The 16,556-nt window shown below is 48.7% G+C and overlaps 1 protein-coding gene across 1 annotated transcript in view; it reads right to left on the reverse strand.

Moving 5' to 3' along the window:
* Positions 1-7,184: 7,184 nt before the first annotated feature.
* BLK (BLK proto-oncogene, Src family tyrosine kinase) overlaps positions 7,185-16,556 on the reverse strand; it is a 44,754-nt gene continuing 35,382 nt past the window's right edge. Inside the window, exons 9-13 of the mRNA XM_065681870.1 lie at positions 16,056-16,235; positions 14,980-15,056; positions 11,233-11,383; positions 8,295-8,426; positions 7,185-7,927 (exon numbers count right to left, since the gene is read on the reverse strand). Coding sequence (XP_065537942.1) covers positions 7,719-7,927; positions 8,295-8,426; positions 11,233-11,383; positions 14,980-15,056; positions 16,056-16,235 — 749 coding nt within the window. The 3' untranslated portion in view covers positions 7,185-7,718. The remainder of the gene's footprint in view (positions 7,928-8,294; positions 8,427-11,232; positions 11,384-14,979; positions 15,057-16,055; positions 16,236-16,556) is intronic.

The raw sequence follows: 16,556 nt of genomic DNA on the forward strand, positions 1-16,556 counted from the left end.
TCTCAGGGTTTCTTCCCAAATAAAACACGTGAGCTCAGCTCTGGGCTGGGTTCCTACATGCCACTCTCAACTTGGAAATACACTGAAATTCCTGTTCTGGACTTCCTCTATTTGCTCAGAGCTCCCCGGCGGGAACCCAAATTCCACAAAACCTGACTGCAGTCCCTATTAACATCATGCACAGAGGGGTGCAGATACGTGAGCCTCAAATGCCAGCAGAAGCAGATAGGTCCAAACCAGGTGCGCTCATTCCCAGACACCAAGATGACTGGTCAAGCAGGTCCACATGGACGGCTCCATACTTACATGCACTGAAACTTCTTCAGAGTGTGACTGTCTTGCCATCTTTATTGTTTTTATCCTCCAAGACTTCACTATGAGCTGGTGATGGCATCCCACTTTCCTGTTACTGCCTGCTGACCCTTAGTGGAGAAGTGGTGACCATCACAATGCCTAAATCCAGAAGAATAATGTTTCAGGCCCTCATGAGGCCAAGAGAGGTGTATTGTTAACACCTGAGTTGAGCATCAACATGAGAGCTAAGCAAGGTACCCAATATTCAATATTCAATAGAATAGAATAGAATAGAATAGAATAGAATAGAATAGAATAGAATAGTTAGGGTTGGAAAGGACCTCAAGATCATCTAGTTCCAACCCCCCTGCCATGGGCAGGGACCCCTCTCACTAAACCATCTAACACAAGGCTTCATCCAACCTGGCCTTGAACACCGCCAGGGATGGAGCACTCACAACCTCCCTGGGCAACCCATTCCAGTGTCTCACCACCCTAACAGGAAAGAATTTCCTCCTTATATCCAATCTAAACTTCCCCTGTTTAAGTTTTAACCCGTTACCCCTTGTCCTGTCACTACAGTCCCTGACAAAGAGTCCCTCCCCAGCATCCCTATAGGCCCCCTTCAGGTACTGGAAGAAAAGACTCAGCACCCTGATTTTCTTCCAGGGGGTTTTCTTTTGCACATCACCCTGAAGAATTTCCTCAAGAGTGGCAGCTTAGAGAAGGAAAAGTCAGAATGAAAGGCAAATAATCCATCAATCATCCATCCAAATCATGTGTTTTGGGAAATGTGAATGAACGAACTGTGTTCTCAATGTCTTTGCAGTTGGATTATTTGTTGTCTAATGTGCCCTCCGATCGGAAGCATTTTCTGCATCTGGGACATTAGTAGCATCTCTTTCAGTTCCTGTAATAAGGGCTGTGTTCATGTTACAGACTTTCCCTGAGGAAAGACATCCATGGGTTCCTTCTTCTCGGCTGCCCATTTCCTTGAAGTTCAAAGGAACATAATATCTCTGTGAAATTCACCCTTTTGGGCAGAGAATCAGGGCTACAGCAAGAGACATCTTCCTCCCTCATGGGGTGGCCGGAAGCCAGTTTCCCCCAGCCTCATCCTTTCCAGCCCTTCCCCTTTGTGTAGGAGAGTTGTAGTGCAGGACTTTCACTCCAGTGGCTGTTCTCCAAGGCACTAACCACTAGGATAGGTATTTAGCATTCCAGTTATCCAGGGTTTGCCCCAGGAAGTCCACCAAACCTGTAGATTTTGTGTTATGAGTCTGTCCTACCCCTGTTTTGTGGCTGTTTGTTGATCCCAAGAGTGCCTGACAGCTTCAAGTGAGCATATTTGCTGTGAAAATGACTGGTATATCAGGGAAACAAGGACGTTTCCTCGGGACCAAATTTTGGTGCATATGTTACAAAGGGACAAGCTACATGAGCGTCAGTGCTGCACAGGACAGGGGATGCTTTCCTGGGCTATGTACCAAACTGCGATTGAGGCCCTGATTCCCTTTCCTGGTGGACAGACCCTAGCATCCCCAACCAATGATAAAGGACTGACCACAACAAAGCTCCCATCTCTCTGCTATGGCTGTCTTTCTGCTATCTCCACCCTGTGGCTTTAGCCAGCCCTGGAAAAAGAGACAAGAAAGATAAGGCCAAGAGGAGGGATCAGGTGAGGACGAGTTTAATATAGATTTGAAAGGCTGGGTGAACTCTCTTGCTATCACAGTTATGACCAGCAAAACATCTGGCTTGGGTACAATGAGGCATTCAGAGGCTGGTGGTGGGAACTGGGGGCTCCAGGGAGATGCTCCTCTTTCCCACTTTGCAGGCATAGAGCTGGAGCTCAAATTTAAGGCAGAAAGGGCAAGCTGGCTGCAATCCCTTTGCTTATTACTGTGAGGATATCAAGCACAGGATCCCTCACTTCCAAGGGGAGTTGGAGCTGGATTCCCTGACGCCATCTCCCAGGATCGTGAGCAGGCCAGAGAAATTGGCCGTCCCTTCTCTCTAATGCTGAATAAGCTGCTAATTTTAACTGGGAGTGACCTTGAACATATCGGCGGGGAAGGGAACTCTGGAGAAAAAAGGTCTGGAAGCAGCCTAGAAAAGGAGCACCCATGGCAGGTCACAGCCCATCTCCAGTGATGGGAATTGCAGATATCATGGGCAGAAACAGGGGCTGGGTGCAGCAAGAGCCCTGGGAGAGCAGAACAAGGAACTCAGCAGGGATCTTGTCGTAATACCTGGCTCAAATCACTGAGGGATAGGCAATCATCCAGACTGCTGCAGTCCTGATGCCTGCAGCACAGCAAGGCCAAAGGGACACATCCCACAAACCTCTCTGGAGCAGCCATGGGCCCTAAGCATATAAAAAACACGGCCCCCTTGGGCCTCATTATCCACAGAGGGATTTCCTGGCTTCTGGAAGAGACTAGATGTTGCACTGAGTGGCTGGTTGGGATGGAGAGACCTTTCCTTGGACAGATTTGCTGGGGACTCTGTCTCTGCTTCACATCTCTGCTCTCTGGTACCCACTCAGCCTGTCTGTGACATATGGCCTCTCCTTCAGTCAGGGGGTGCTCAAGGATGTCCATCCACCCTTTCCAGGCCCAGCCTGGAGCTTCACCAGCCCTTGGGGATGCTCTGAACCAAGACTTCTGTTTGGAGGAGCAAGCCAGATGTAGTCTCCCTCGGCTGTAAGCCTGCCCAGGGATGGGGCCCTGCTGGTGCAGAAGTGGTGACTGTTCCCTTTGGTGGGGCAGCTCGGGGACCAGAGCTCAGCCTGGCAGGACACTGATGCCCTTGCTTGCTCTGCAGTATTTGCCAGGGGATATTTGCTCTGCTGTATGTGGGTGGAGGTAAAAGAGCAAGGTAAGGGCTCCTCACCACCTCCCTTCCCTGGGGCCCTGCCTCACTCTTTGGTGACAGCGTGGCAAGCTCCAGGCACCCTGTTCTGTAAGGAGCAGTGGGGACACTGGGATCCTAACTTATCACCCTGGGAGAGGTGCTGAGCTCCTGGCAGTGCCAGCATGCACTGTTAGTGAGGCTGTGCCTGTTCTGCTTAGGACCAAACAATAGCCTAGCATGGGATGGCTTTGAAAAAAGCTCATTTCTCAGGCCATGGCTTCGATATATTGCCACTTTGCTTTACACCATCGCCAGGGTCCCGCTGCTAAAGTATGCAGACCTCTGTGACGGGCAGCCTCCTTCCCAGAAAGGACACCAGCTCCCCAGTGAGCCAGAGGTCTGTGAGTGTAATGGACTTTTCATCTTTACCCCTGCCCTGGATGAGTCCTGCACGCACAGGGCTGCAGTGTGAGCCAAAGTCACAGTCACTGGGTGTTAATATAGCATGGAGAGAAAGAACGGGGTAGAGGAGCCTTACTTGAGAAGCTATAGGTCTTTATCCCATGGGTAGGACCATACACTCACTTCTTCTCCCTTCTCTGCTCTTCTATCTCAGCTAATCTTGTCCTGCTCTGATTTGTTCCCAGATTCCTAAAGACATACAGGAAAGCCTAGAGTGTATGCAATGCTTAATATTCTATTAGACATGAGAAAATCCACTTTGCTATACTGCCTGGGTTATGGGCAAAGCCTCAGCTGGAGCTCACACTCTACGAGACATCAGAGAAGCCTCCTGACTTCCTCAGTGCTCCTGCTCCCCGCACCCTTGCCCTCTCACTGTTTTTCATTGCTTTTCCTCTCGCTCCCACCTCTTGTCCCTGAGCACCTGCTGATTTTTCCATGCCTGTCTCACCCCCTGGCCCTGGCTCCAGGTTTCCAGATGCACTCTCTGCTTTGCTAAGGTGTCACAATGCCTGGAGAAGGTTTTGTGCTGTGGCCATGGGGATATTTCTACATCTGCAATGTGAGGAACTAAGAAATACCACAGAAACCTTCCCTCCAGAGCCTTAAACCACTTGCAAACAGGGTGTTACTGCAGATGAATTCAACACCAACAGAGCACCAGGCGTGAGCTGCACAGCTGAAAGAGGATGGGGATGAAGTATCAGGACCAAGGCTGCATGCGAAAGCTGTTTCAAAGACTGATAACAGAGGCCTGTGTCCTTCTATATGAGAGTTTGGAAAGACCACGTGGCACCTGGGGGTGAAATGAAAGGACTGTCATGGTTGTTATGCAAGATCCATATCATTAGGTATCACTTTTAATCCTGGTCTGGGCCATTCAGCAAGTTCATACTCTGTCTATGGCAGGAATTGCCTCTTACTGTGTAAAACACCTTGCACAGCCCAATGCCTGCACAAAATAAACACCATGCTCTTTTTAGGTAGGTTCACAGTGTCCTTGTAGCTGAGCTGTTTGCACGAGTGGTAGGGTCCCTGCTACAGATAGCTCACAAATCACAAACTGAATCTGGGAGCCTGCATCATTTTTGCCACTTTTCCCCTGCTTTAAGACTCACTTGTGACCTCTGGCTGGAGCTCACCCATGGTGAAGAAACACCTCTTGGGCTGCCAGAGGTGTGGGGATGAAGGGGCTCTTGCAGAGCTTGCTGGGGCCAGAGACACCCTCAACTACAGCTGCATCCTGTGCTACAGGCCGCAGGAGGTGACAGCACATCTCACTTCTCACCTGGGTTTCCGACTGAAGTCCCTGATGTACACGCAATGGTAGACACTGGAGTACAGGTTCTTTTCTGTCCAAACTCTGCTGTAGCGGAGCCATGGGGTCTGTTTCCTAGTGGGTTTGGTGGCTGTTAGGTAAAACCATGGCTGCTCAAGGAGCTCATGGTACCTCTCCAACCCCTGGAATGCCAGTGAACACCACGCAACAGATGTTTGTGCAGCATGCACAGAAAAGGCTATGGTGGCCAGTGCTGAGTGTGCACAGCTTGAAGACTCTTTGTTATGTGCACCCTGGGCTTGGCCACAAAAATACCCATTTCCTTTTTAAACTGAGCTGCAACACTTGACTCTTTGGCCTTGGGTGATAATGTGACGCACAAGTGCTTAGCAGACACCCTGTGACTCTTCCTCCTGGTTTGCCCCAGCACAAATGATCCAGTTTTCAGTTCAATCGCATTTTTTACAACAGAAGCCAAGGAGTCAAATATCTTCCAACTCATCTCGTTAACAGAAAACTGCAAGCCCTGCATGGAGTTCCTGGTACGTGTGAGGGTGATTTCTGATGGCTCACAGAAATGCTGTGGTGGAACCTTCATCTGCTTCCACGAGGACCAAAGCTGCCCATGGGTCTGCTGTGGAAGGCAGTTGCAGATCAGGTGTGTTACGGGTGGGATAAGAAAAGAGCTCTGAGACACCTGGGGTTGATTCCCCTTCAGGTTTGGATGCTTCATGAGGCTGAAATCCCACCTCCTGAACATAGGAGTCTAAAGCTCTTTTGCACATCCTGAGGTTTCCCATCCAGCTCCAGTGCAGTCCTAGAGGGATGCAGGTCTCCAATAGACCCCCATCCACCAGCCCTGTGAAAACATCCTGGATAGCCTAGGGTGTCTCCACTGGATCTAGGATTTCTGAGGCTGGATCATCTCATCCAATTCCATTTCTCCTCAGTCTGGGATACTTGTTTGCTGCTATTAAAGCCTCCTTCCCCCCTCAGGAAGGAAGGAATGACATTTCCAAACTATGCAAACCAGCCATCTCCAGAGACTTCGGCCTCCTGTTAATGCTAAACCCGTTCCCTACATGCTCTTTCTCCCAGCTGTGGGTCTGTGAAGGAGGAATAAACAGCATTTGAAGCCAGGCAAAGTTCTGTTCACACTGGCACAAGTACATTATCCCATCTGGAACACTTGAGAAGTGATGGTGGTATCATGGTGGGGGATTTTGTCTCATCAAAGGTGACAGACAGGGGTATTACAGCACTGAAGATCAAGTCCTTGGACTGAATATAGCTGCCAATAGCCCAGTCGTCTTTATAGATTTGTTACGAATCTTCCCAAGGCCAGGTTGACAGGGCTTGGAGCAACCTCCTCTAATGGAAGGTGTCCCTGCCCATGGCAGGGGGCTGGAACTGGATCAGCTTTAATGTGTCTTCCAACCCAAACCATTCTGTGATTCTATGACTCTATGATTCCCACTCCTTTTTCTTCCTAGGCAGCACGGGTGTGCACAGGGGACTCTGTGTCATGTGTTGGTGATGGTCAGGTATATTTTCTGGCACACAGGTCATCCCTCCTGTTTCTTTCTCATAGCATCCTTGTCACACTGTGGAAAGCACCCTTTAGAGAAGGACTCGAAACCTGGTTTATGGGGTAAAAATCAGCAGATCAAGCATGCTGGGGAGATGCTGCTCGGTGCCATAACCTGAATGATAGTCCACCTGGATCCCAGCCTGATGCTCACTCCTGTGGTCCTAACACCCCTTCAAGTGTGCCATCTGTACCTTCTTTATTCATCCTCCCCTCCACAGACCAGTGCAGCTGCTGACTGGAGACCACCCTGCAGCCTGATGTAGGCATTCCCACTGGAGATGTGGGTCAGAGATGCACCAGAAACCGGGAAAGTGGCATTTGAACCCTCCTGGTGCTGGGTGCGGAGCAGGACCCGGCATGGGGCTGGCATGAGCCTGCGCAGTTAGGAGCTCGGCGAGCCAAGGAGGGTGTTTTTCTGCGTCGATGTATTTTAACGCGCGTATTCCGCATTCCCTCGCAGGAGCTGGGGCAGGAGCCGCCCGGATTTGCGGGGAAGGAGGGACATCTCGTGGCCACACCACGAACATCTCCTGCCTCCGGGCTCCAGGGCCACGCACCCGGGCATCCCCCTTCCCGCCCCAGGGTACCACCCCAGCATCCTCCCGCGCTGCCCGGGGGGCCCCAGGGCCTCTCCCGTTCTCATCCATGGGCTGGGATGGGCACGGGGGGCACCCTGCAGCCTGAATAAAGAAGTGGGAGATGGTCGCATCCAGTTGTTTATTATTGACTTAGGGCAGAGGGGTGGCACCACCTGGAGAGATTGCTCCAGAGCTTGAGGACCTGCTGCGGCCCAAGGAGGTGCAGGCAGGACACGATCCCACCCCTGCCCGTGGTATGAAATAGGCTGTATTGCCACCAGTGGCGTCAGAAGGAGGGGGGAGATTGTGCACCCCCTGTACCACCACCCCGGCCATGCTCCCCTCTTCCCAGGGCTGCAGTTGCAGGGCTGAGGGTCTTTTCGTATCCAGGTGTGTCACAAAGGAGTTTGCTGCCCTCTGTGACAGAAGCGGTGTCTGCAAAGTGGGTACAGGCCTCCAAGGCGGATGAAGAAGGAGCTGTGCCAGCTCTCAGCCACCTCTTTTGTCCCCATGATAACCATAGAGCTGGCAGAATCCACCTCCCTCGTGTCCCTCCTCATTCCCTATCTCCAAATGCATTGTGGTGGCACACAGGAGAAAGGGAAAGGCCTGAACTGAGCCATAGCAGGGTGCTGGCTTTCCTCCTGGTGTTGGTGGGTTACTGCTGAGGCTCTGCTTCGTATTGCTGCTCTGTGGAGGTATAAAAGTCCTCAAGGACCGATTGCAGGTACTCGAAGGTCGGGCGCTCCTCAGGCTTGTTCCGCCAGCATTTCAGGATGATGTTGTAGAGCTCCCCGGGGCACATGTCCGGGCAGGGCATGCGGTAGCCCCGTTCCAGGTTGCGAATCACCTCGGGGTTGGTCATCCCTGGAGAGGAACACAGCCGAATAGGAGTTATTCATCACCCTGAGGGGGAAGCTCAGTGCTCCCAGAGGCTCACATCCAGGCAGAGATGGAGGGGTATGAGGGAGTGTGATGCTGGGCCATAGTTGGGAACCATCGCTTCTTCATGGCTGCAATTCCCCTCCATCCCCATGTCCCCTCCCTGACTCCCTTCTCTAAGTCATACCTACTGTAGGTTCATGGAGCTTAGGAAAGGAATCCCATCATGAAGAGACAGGCATGCATGTCTGGGCACACGTGTCTACACTTGGGTATGTGCCTTCAAGCATAAAGCAGTGCTAGATACTTTGAAGACAATGCACAGTCCTCCCATGTTCGCCACGCACTATACCTGGGTAAGGGATCCTGCCGTAGGTTATGATCTCTGTCAGGAGGATCCCGAAGGACCACACGTCAGATTTGATGGTGAAAACTCCAAAGTTAATGGCTTCTGGTGCCGTCCATTTGATCGGGAATTTTGCACCTGTCCAGAGGAAGCAAAGGGGAATAGCAAGTGGAGGTACAGCGTCTCCCTCTGCTCCCACAGGCACGGGCAAGCTGTTCCCCAAAACTGAGCCCTGGGTCCTGCAGGTTGTTGACTGCATTGGGGGGCTGTGGTGGGACTTATTGAAGGAACTGTGGCATTATGGAGATAAAATCAGTTCCTTCTATTTATTTTCCTTCTAGTATTTAGATGAGCTCTTAGGCAGAAGTTCTCCCCTGTGAGGGTGGTGAGGCCCTGGCACAGGGTGCCCAGAGAAGCTGTGGCTGCCCCATCCCCGGCAGTGTTCAAGGCCAGGTTGGACAGGGCTTGGAGCAATCTGCTCTAGTGGAAGATGTCCCCGCCTGTGGCAGGGGTTGGAACTGGGTGAGCTTTATGGTCCCTTACAACCCAAACCATTCAGTGGTTCTATGATTCTATGATAGGGCCAGAGGGAAGTAGTTGTTGCCTGTCTCCTGTTTTTACTAAGATGTCATTTCTACTTAGCATCTCTTTACATTTCTTGGTTCTTTTCCCATTGTAATCAAGGCTATTTCATCTTAAAATACTTTTCCACGTGTATATGCTCATAAACATTCCTCGATACCAACACACAGAGGCCAAATAATGAGAAAACTTAGTGCCTTAGGTAACTGATAATGTGAATACTAAAAAACTCTAGGTAGACTATTTTACTGATAAAGTTAGAGGAATCTGCATTCTTATAACATCTTTACATCTCTTGTGTGTTTAGTGATGGGGGATCTCAGGAATAGAGCCAGGAATTGAAGGATAGCTGACCCGTGCTCACTGACGGTACGATGCTGGAGTGAGCCATGCTTTCAGCAGCCCTTGAGCATCCATCAACATTTATGACAGACCCATCACTCTTTATGTAGAATGATGCCATGAGGAACCAGTGGGTTTCTGTAGCCCAGACTATGTGTCTGTGCTATTCGAAGCCAATGCCTCAAGCAGCTTTATTAGAGGATGACAGTAGGACTTTATTCTGTATAAAGGAAGGAGTCTGTTTTTGGAAAAGTGCATAAACAACACAGCAAATATAAATTCTCTGGTTCCTAAAGCTGCATGCATCTATCAAAAACAAAAGAAGCCCCATTTTATTTCGTCCACTAAGTTCTTGTTATGCATGCTGCGAACAGCAATGACCATTTTGCAATGGCCATTTCAGTTCAGCTAAGGCCAAAAAGACCCCAAACCCAAATGCCTTTGGTAAGTAGGAACTGAATGTGTTAAAGGCTGCAGAGGAAATCACGTTTTTATTTGTATATATCTTTTCAGGACTGCAGGCCTAAATGCAGTGTGTGAAATAAGTGCCTTTGTTCTTGCACATCATTCTCTGACAAGTAGGCTGACGAGGCTCGGAAATGCAATCTCTGAAGTGAAAATTGTTCAAAGTAGATAGAGGGGCAGTTGTTTTTTCAGATTAAAGCTAGCTGGAAAAATGCTGATAGGAGCTGTTTTCCACTGGAAATGTAGTTCCTTTGGGTATGTTAACAGAATTATACTGATTTCACCAAAACTCCTCTTAAGGATAAAAACTGCCTTTAAAAAATCAGAGTAATCTCACAGTACTCCTCCATGCTATTACACAAGTTACATTTTCAGGCTTTTACTACTTTGAAATAGTTTGACATGGTGAAATGCATGTTTTATAAAGTATTTTGGGACAGCAAAAGGAAAGAAGTTTCCTGTTTTATAAGAAAAAATAATCTATTCGATTTCCTTACCCCAGAGTATTTTTTTACAGGAAGATTTATCTTCATCCCAACTCTAGAGGAGGACAGATTTCCAAAAGTTGAAAATCTTCTAGTAGGTGCCACTTATGCCAGACTTAATCATTTTATTACAATCATTTCTGCTTGTTTCCCTGCTGATCTATAACATCTCCTTGCAGTCTGAATTACGTGATCTCCTAACTGACCTTAGAGTCACGGGTAAGCACAGAGAAAAAGCTGCTGCAGAGGAATTTGACTTAACCCTGTTGCCAAATGGCTGTAGATGGACCTCTGCACCATCCAAACCAGCTACCACCTCTCATGGCCATGCTCTCCTATCCACCTCCCAGTCAGGCACTCATGCCCAGCAAGGGGCTTGGCCTTGCAGGTGGAGGCATAAGGAGATTTCACATTAACATGGGAAACACCTGGTTTTGTGTGCCTTTTGTTTGGTTTGGTTTAGATGCTCAAGGTACTTTGTTCTGATGAGAAATACCTGCCCAGCTGCCAAACTTCAGTGTTTTGTAAGATGTCCCTCTGTCATGGAAGGGACCTGGTCTGGGCTGAGTTTGCCTGGAATATCTGGAAGCTGCCATTAGGTCCTGATTTGTGGCTCCAACTTCCCTCTGCAGTGCAGTGACTGAGTTACACTGCGATTTCCTTCCCTTTGGGCTCACTGAGAACGCGTAGGCACAGGCAGCAGGTTTTGTTAGTGGAGGTCAAATTTCTGCAGTGACACAATCTGAGATTCAACAGGACTCCCCCAAACACTGCCAAAAGGCCTTTTTAACCTTTTCCTTCTGCAAACCTCACTTGCTCTTTACTGTCTGTCCCTAAGTACTGCTGCCTCACCTAGGGCTCAATTATTTGGCTCTCTGTCTTGCTCTTTCTGCTGTCTGGGTGCTGACAATGGCAGCAAAGGGGGCTTGGGTCTCACTCTATTGGCAGTGGTGGGTGCCCTGTGCCTGGTTCCAGCCCTTGGACACCCCGTATCCTGTCACGTTTTCATGGCAGGAGGATTAGAGATAAGGGCAATGTGCTGTTGAAGCAATGCTGGGAACGACACCCACCTTCTTGTGCCAAGTATTCGTTCTCAATGATCCTGGCGAGGCCAAAATCAGCAATTTTGCAGCAAAGTGTCTCTGAGACGAGGATGTTGGCAGCTCTCAAGTCACGGTGGATGGAGTTCATGCGTTCGATGTATGCCATTCCCTCTGCCACCTAGGAGAGGAGGAAGAGGCTGCCTTCATCAGTCACCTCCCCATGTCAAGGTACCCACCTTTATAAAAGCAGAGCATGTGTATAGGGTTGCTTATATGCCTCCATGGGCATAGACATGCATGTTCCATGGATGGATGGATGGATGGATGGATGGACGGACAGATAGATCAGCAGACAGACAGATAAGCACGTAGACAGATACATACATAAATAGGTATACCCATGTATGTGTGAACATGTTCAGCTCTATCAGTATACACCTAGCAACCAAAAGCTTTAAGCAGACAAGTCAAGTAGAACAGAAGCATCACTCTCTCTTTTGCCCAGAAGTCACAGCCGAGTCGTGTCTGCTGTGAGACACAGAAAGTTGAAGCAAACCTGAAACCACATCACTGGATTCCTGGTTTCTGCCACAAGACTCTCCTCTCCAGCTGGTATTTTCATCACAAACAGATCAGATTAAATATGCCAATTAAAAAAAAGCTCTCAAAGAACTCATCCGCCCCTCAGTTATGGTAGCAAAGTCCAGATCTAGAAGGACAACTAGATGCTTTTCAGTAGCCTTCTCTGTTCTTCCTCACTGTTCTGCTTTGGGATGGGGAGGAGACCCCTGGGGATCCCTCCACAACAAAACTGAGACTGATGTTTGTCTTCCCTGTGCTGGATCCAGACTAGGACCCAGAACACAAAACAGTTCTCCCCTCTGATACCTACAGGATGCATTAGAGCAGAACACCCAGATATCCATCAAATTCTGACTGGGATAGACAGTATTCCAATACAAATCTATTGTCTTGGGCATGTGCTGCCTTCTTTAACCATCTCCAAACTTTGCTTTGGGATGTTCTTGCTCCCAAACTCATCTTGCAGTGTTTAGCTCCTTGGAGCAGGGAGCAGCCCTGGGGAGGTGCCTGGTGTGCGACGAGCCTCTAAAAATGATGACAGCAATCCTTTACTGCTGGGTGCTGGGACATATCGAAAACAGAGATTGCAAAGTTTCTCTATCAGTCGAGTCTCATATTTGGGTTAGGCATTTATCAGGAAGGTGAGTGGATGTGTGCAACCTCTTCCAACAATGGTTAATACTTATTAAAGATGTTACGTGTCTGTGGGTGAGGGCAGAGCTATTTTCCACTCCATACAGATTCACATCAGCATCTAGACTTACATGTGGTTTTAAACAGGATACTAACACATACTTTCCAGTGCTGTGTTTCTAACCTGTGTCAACACCCCTTCAGCGCAGTGCTGTTTGCTTCAGTGGAAAATGGAAGAATTGATGTAATTTCCTGTCCTGATGTTAATGAGATAGTACCCTTCAACGGGCCCGTTCCAGCCCAGAATGCTTTTGAGCATGCACCCTTGAGACTGGCCACAGGATCTAGTGCATCGGCCCAGAGATGTCTAATTTTAACTCTGACAGATGCTATTGGATCCAAAATTGCGCTCAAGAGGGTTGCGTGTCTGTTGGGCTGTGATGTCAGCCCAGCACTGCAGATGAACTGATTGCAAAATAGCCCAAAACTTGCCCTTTTCCTCTTCCTCCCTTGGGAGTTACTCAGTGAGTGCTGGAATCCCTGCCCTGAAGAGGTGGTGCCGGTGGGAGGGGGAACGGTGAAAGACGTCCTTCTGATTGACACCCATGTGTTGAGGGATGGGGAAAATCCTTCCTATCCCATGATCTGTGGCTGACTTCAGTGGGTTATTGCGTTGTTGGGGTGTGTGGGTTTGGTCCGTGTTCAGCTACCCCAGGGCAGGATGCTGCAAAGAGCATAGAGGGATGTGCAAGGGGTGTGCAGGGTGAGTGTACCCAGGTGACCATGGAGAGGTGATGTCCATGTGCAATTGCTCAACCCTAGTGATGATGCCTGCTGTGGGGACTATTTGGCCATTGTAGCGGGTTTCTGGCCAGCTCAAGCCATGCTATGCAGTTACATTAAAGGCTTCAACCCTGAATTCAGAGAGGAGGTTTGGGTGCACAGGGTTGCCCTGGGATGGGTTTCTCCCAGGGTTTCCTGCAGCCAGCGTGTTACTGGACTTCTATTACCCTCATGCCTGGTACAGGGAAGATCACTGACCCCTCCCCAGACACTTCCACACTCCTGCCTGGAAATGCTTCATTACTCCACATGCTCAATGCAACTCCCAGTGTTGAGTTAAATGAAAGCATGAGTACTCATACTTCTGTTGCCACTGCCCCAAAGCTTGGTATAATGTTGGCCGACAGCTTTGATCTGGGTCACCCCTGTGACCACAGCTGAGTGCAGGTTGCTCTGGCTATGGCACTTTCCTGTTGCATCGAAATGCATCAAACCAATCTCTGTCCTAATGATCTCACCAAAACCAAGGGCTCTGTAATACAAATGGATTTGGACCATTCTGCTTAGCAGCAGGAATTTAAAACAAAGAGTAGGAATGACAGAGTGAAAAAGGGAGGAGGGAAGTAAAGAAAGAAAGGGGGAATGAAATAATTAAGGGAAGATACTAAACAGTGAGGGTGCAGTTGGCCCTATAATCTCTCACAAAGATAAAGCTGGAGATAAGGAAGATTTATCAGTAGTGAAGAGAGAAGGTACTGAAACATCTTCCTCTGCTCACTTCATATGGGTGCAGAGGAAAATAAAAATGGCAGCTAGGGACATTGCTTTAATGCATTTAAATATTTTCATCCTGGTTAAAGCAAGAAGGAAAGTCTTTTGCTGCCATATAATGCTAACTCAAATCTTAAGATTATCCATTTTCTAATATGCTATAAAATAGGTCTGTATGATGGCTGGAGCCAAGCTGCCAGCCTTTACACACCGTTTGCTGCCAGACCTGCACAACGAAATAGCTGCATTCAACCGTGATGCTGATGCTTCATGGCCTTTTCCCAGTATTTCCAAAATGAGCCTAACTCTGCTCTGGGTGAGCCAAACTCTGTCAACAGGAGTGGAGCCAAACTCTGTCCACTAGGACCAAAGTGGACTGATTTTGCCAATCTCAGCCTCTGTGTACAGCTTGTTGCCAAGATGCTGCCAGTTTTCTATGATTTTGACCTGTTTGAGTTCAGAGGCGCGTTTAGACTAAAATGTTACAGTGCAGGTGCAGCTATTAACATTTACAGGCTGGGGATGCTCAGAGTGAATAAACCCTACAAAGTAGAAGTCTGTTCTCATAAGAAGCAATATTCACAGATCAGAGTGTCAGAACATCTCTTATGCCTAATCATCAGGAAGGAAGAACTGCTGAAAGCTGTCACGTCTCTACACTGAAAGTCTCTCCCTTGAGCTTTTTCTTCCTTTTTGGTAAAAAGAGAAGCAAACTTACTTCCTGCTCAGCAAACCAGAGAAACAAACCAAAACCAAACCCAAAACCTAAAAACCAAGCCCCAGTTCTCTAGCACTGCATTAAGTTCCCCTGAGTCTGTCCCAGGGACCAGCAGAGCATTGCTGAGCTGACGCACACATCAACACAGGAGGGCTGAGAGAGAAACCCTACGAGAGCACACCAGGAGGTGCTGTTTTTCTCCATGAAATAGACGCTCTGTCAGACTTGCAAGCATTTCAATAACAAATCATGGCTTTGAGCCTGTTTCCCAGAGACTGTTCACTGACCTGAGCAGACATATCAATGAGTTTGGGGAGGTTCAGTTGACTTCCTTCTTCTGTCTTCAAGTAATCCAGCAAACACCCTGCAAAAGAGGAGAGGCTGCTGTAACTCTTTTAGAATCATAGAATAGTTAGGGTTGGAAAGGACCTCAAGATCATCCAGTTCCAACCCCCCTGCCATGGGCAGGGACACCTCACACTAAACCATCCCACCAAAGGCTCTGTCAAACCTGGCCTTGAACACTGCCAGGGATGGAGCACTCACAACCTCCCTGGGCAACCCATTCCAGTGCCTCACCACCCTAACAGGAAAGAATTTCCTCCTTATATCCAATCTAAACTTCCCCTGTTTAAATTTTAACCCGTTACCCCTTGTCCTGTCACTACAGTCCCTGATGAAGAGTCCCTCCCCAGCATCCCTATAGGCCCCCTTCAGGTACTGGAAGGCTGCTATGAGGTCTCCACGCAGCCTTCTCTTCTCCAGGCTGAACAGCCCCAGCTTTCTCAGCCTGTCTTCATATGAGAGGTGCTCCCTTATGAGTAAGTCTACACATTTGCTTTCTCTCGTGCTTCTCAGAATATATGCAGCAAATCTGCCTGCATCTTAGAGAAAATACGAGGAAGCACAATGGTGGCTGCTGGAGCATCTTCTATTAGGAAAGTTCCTAAATGCAGGTGATTTTCCCCCTTTATTTTGCACAGACCTTTTGCAAACCGCTGGGCATTCATCACTCAAAGCCTTATAGACAAGAGGAGAAAAAGAAAGGACAATTTCACCATGAGGGGAGTAAAAATCTGAAACAAACTCCCAGGAGGAGCAGTGGAGAGGAGAACTTTCCTCTTCAAACGGAGCATCATCATCTTGTGAAGTAGCTTTTGAAATATAAGACCTCAAGAAGCAGGATTTCATTGCCCAGAAAGTCTCTTCCAGTACTAGAAGCAGACTTCTGGATCACTTAGTCCTTCTGCTTACAGACAGGGTACAATGCCCTCCTCCCACCCCTATTATGCATGGGAGTACCAGCTAACTCGTTGACCTGATTTTACAGAAACCCAACAAAATCCTCAGTGAGGCTCTTTACCATTGGCCATGTACTCTGTCACAATGTAGATTGGCTGCTTTGTGACTACCGCATATAGCCGGACCAGTTTGTTATGCTGGAGCCTCTTCATCAAGTTTGCCTCTGCCAAGAAGGCATCAGGATCCATGCTGCCCTCCTTCATGGTCTTCACAGCCACCTTGATGTTGTTCTTGTAATAGCCTGCAGAGAGAGAATGATGCATTGAGGAATTTTGGCCTCTCTACTGGGTCTTTCAGGCTGCGCAATAAGGATCAGGCAGCAGAAAAATGCAGCGACTGCATTCAATCACTCATAAAGAAACACATGGTAAAACTCAGTGCCAGTGGGCTCAGACAGCAGGTATGAAAGGAGAAGGGACAGACACAGCACAACCATCAATCTGTGCGGCTTCACGGGGGACCATCCCTGCTCTGGGTTGTGGACACCCATGCAATGAGCCCATCCTCACACAGTCCTCCCAGCCTTGCAAGACTCTGGATGAATCCCCTGGGGCCCCCCACC

The sequence above is a fragment of the Lathamus discolor genome, chromosome 5 (genome assembly GCF_037157495.1).
Source record: "Lathamus discolor isolate bLatDis1 chromosome 5, bLatDis1.hap1, whole genome shotgun sequence".
In the NCBI taxonomy this organism is placed as follows: Eukaryota; Metazoa; Chordata; class Aves; order Psittaciformes; family Psittacidae; genus Lathamus; species Lathamus discolor.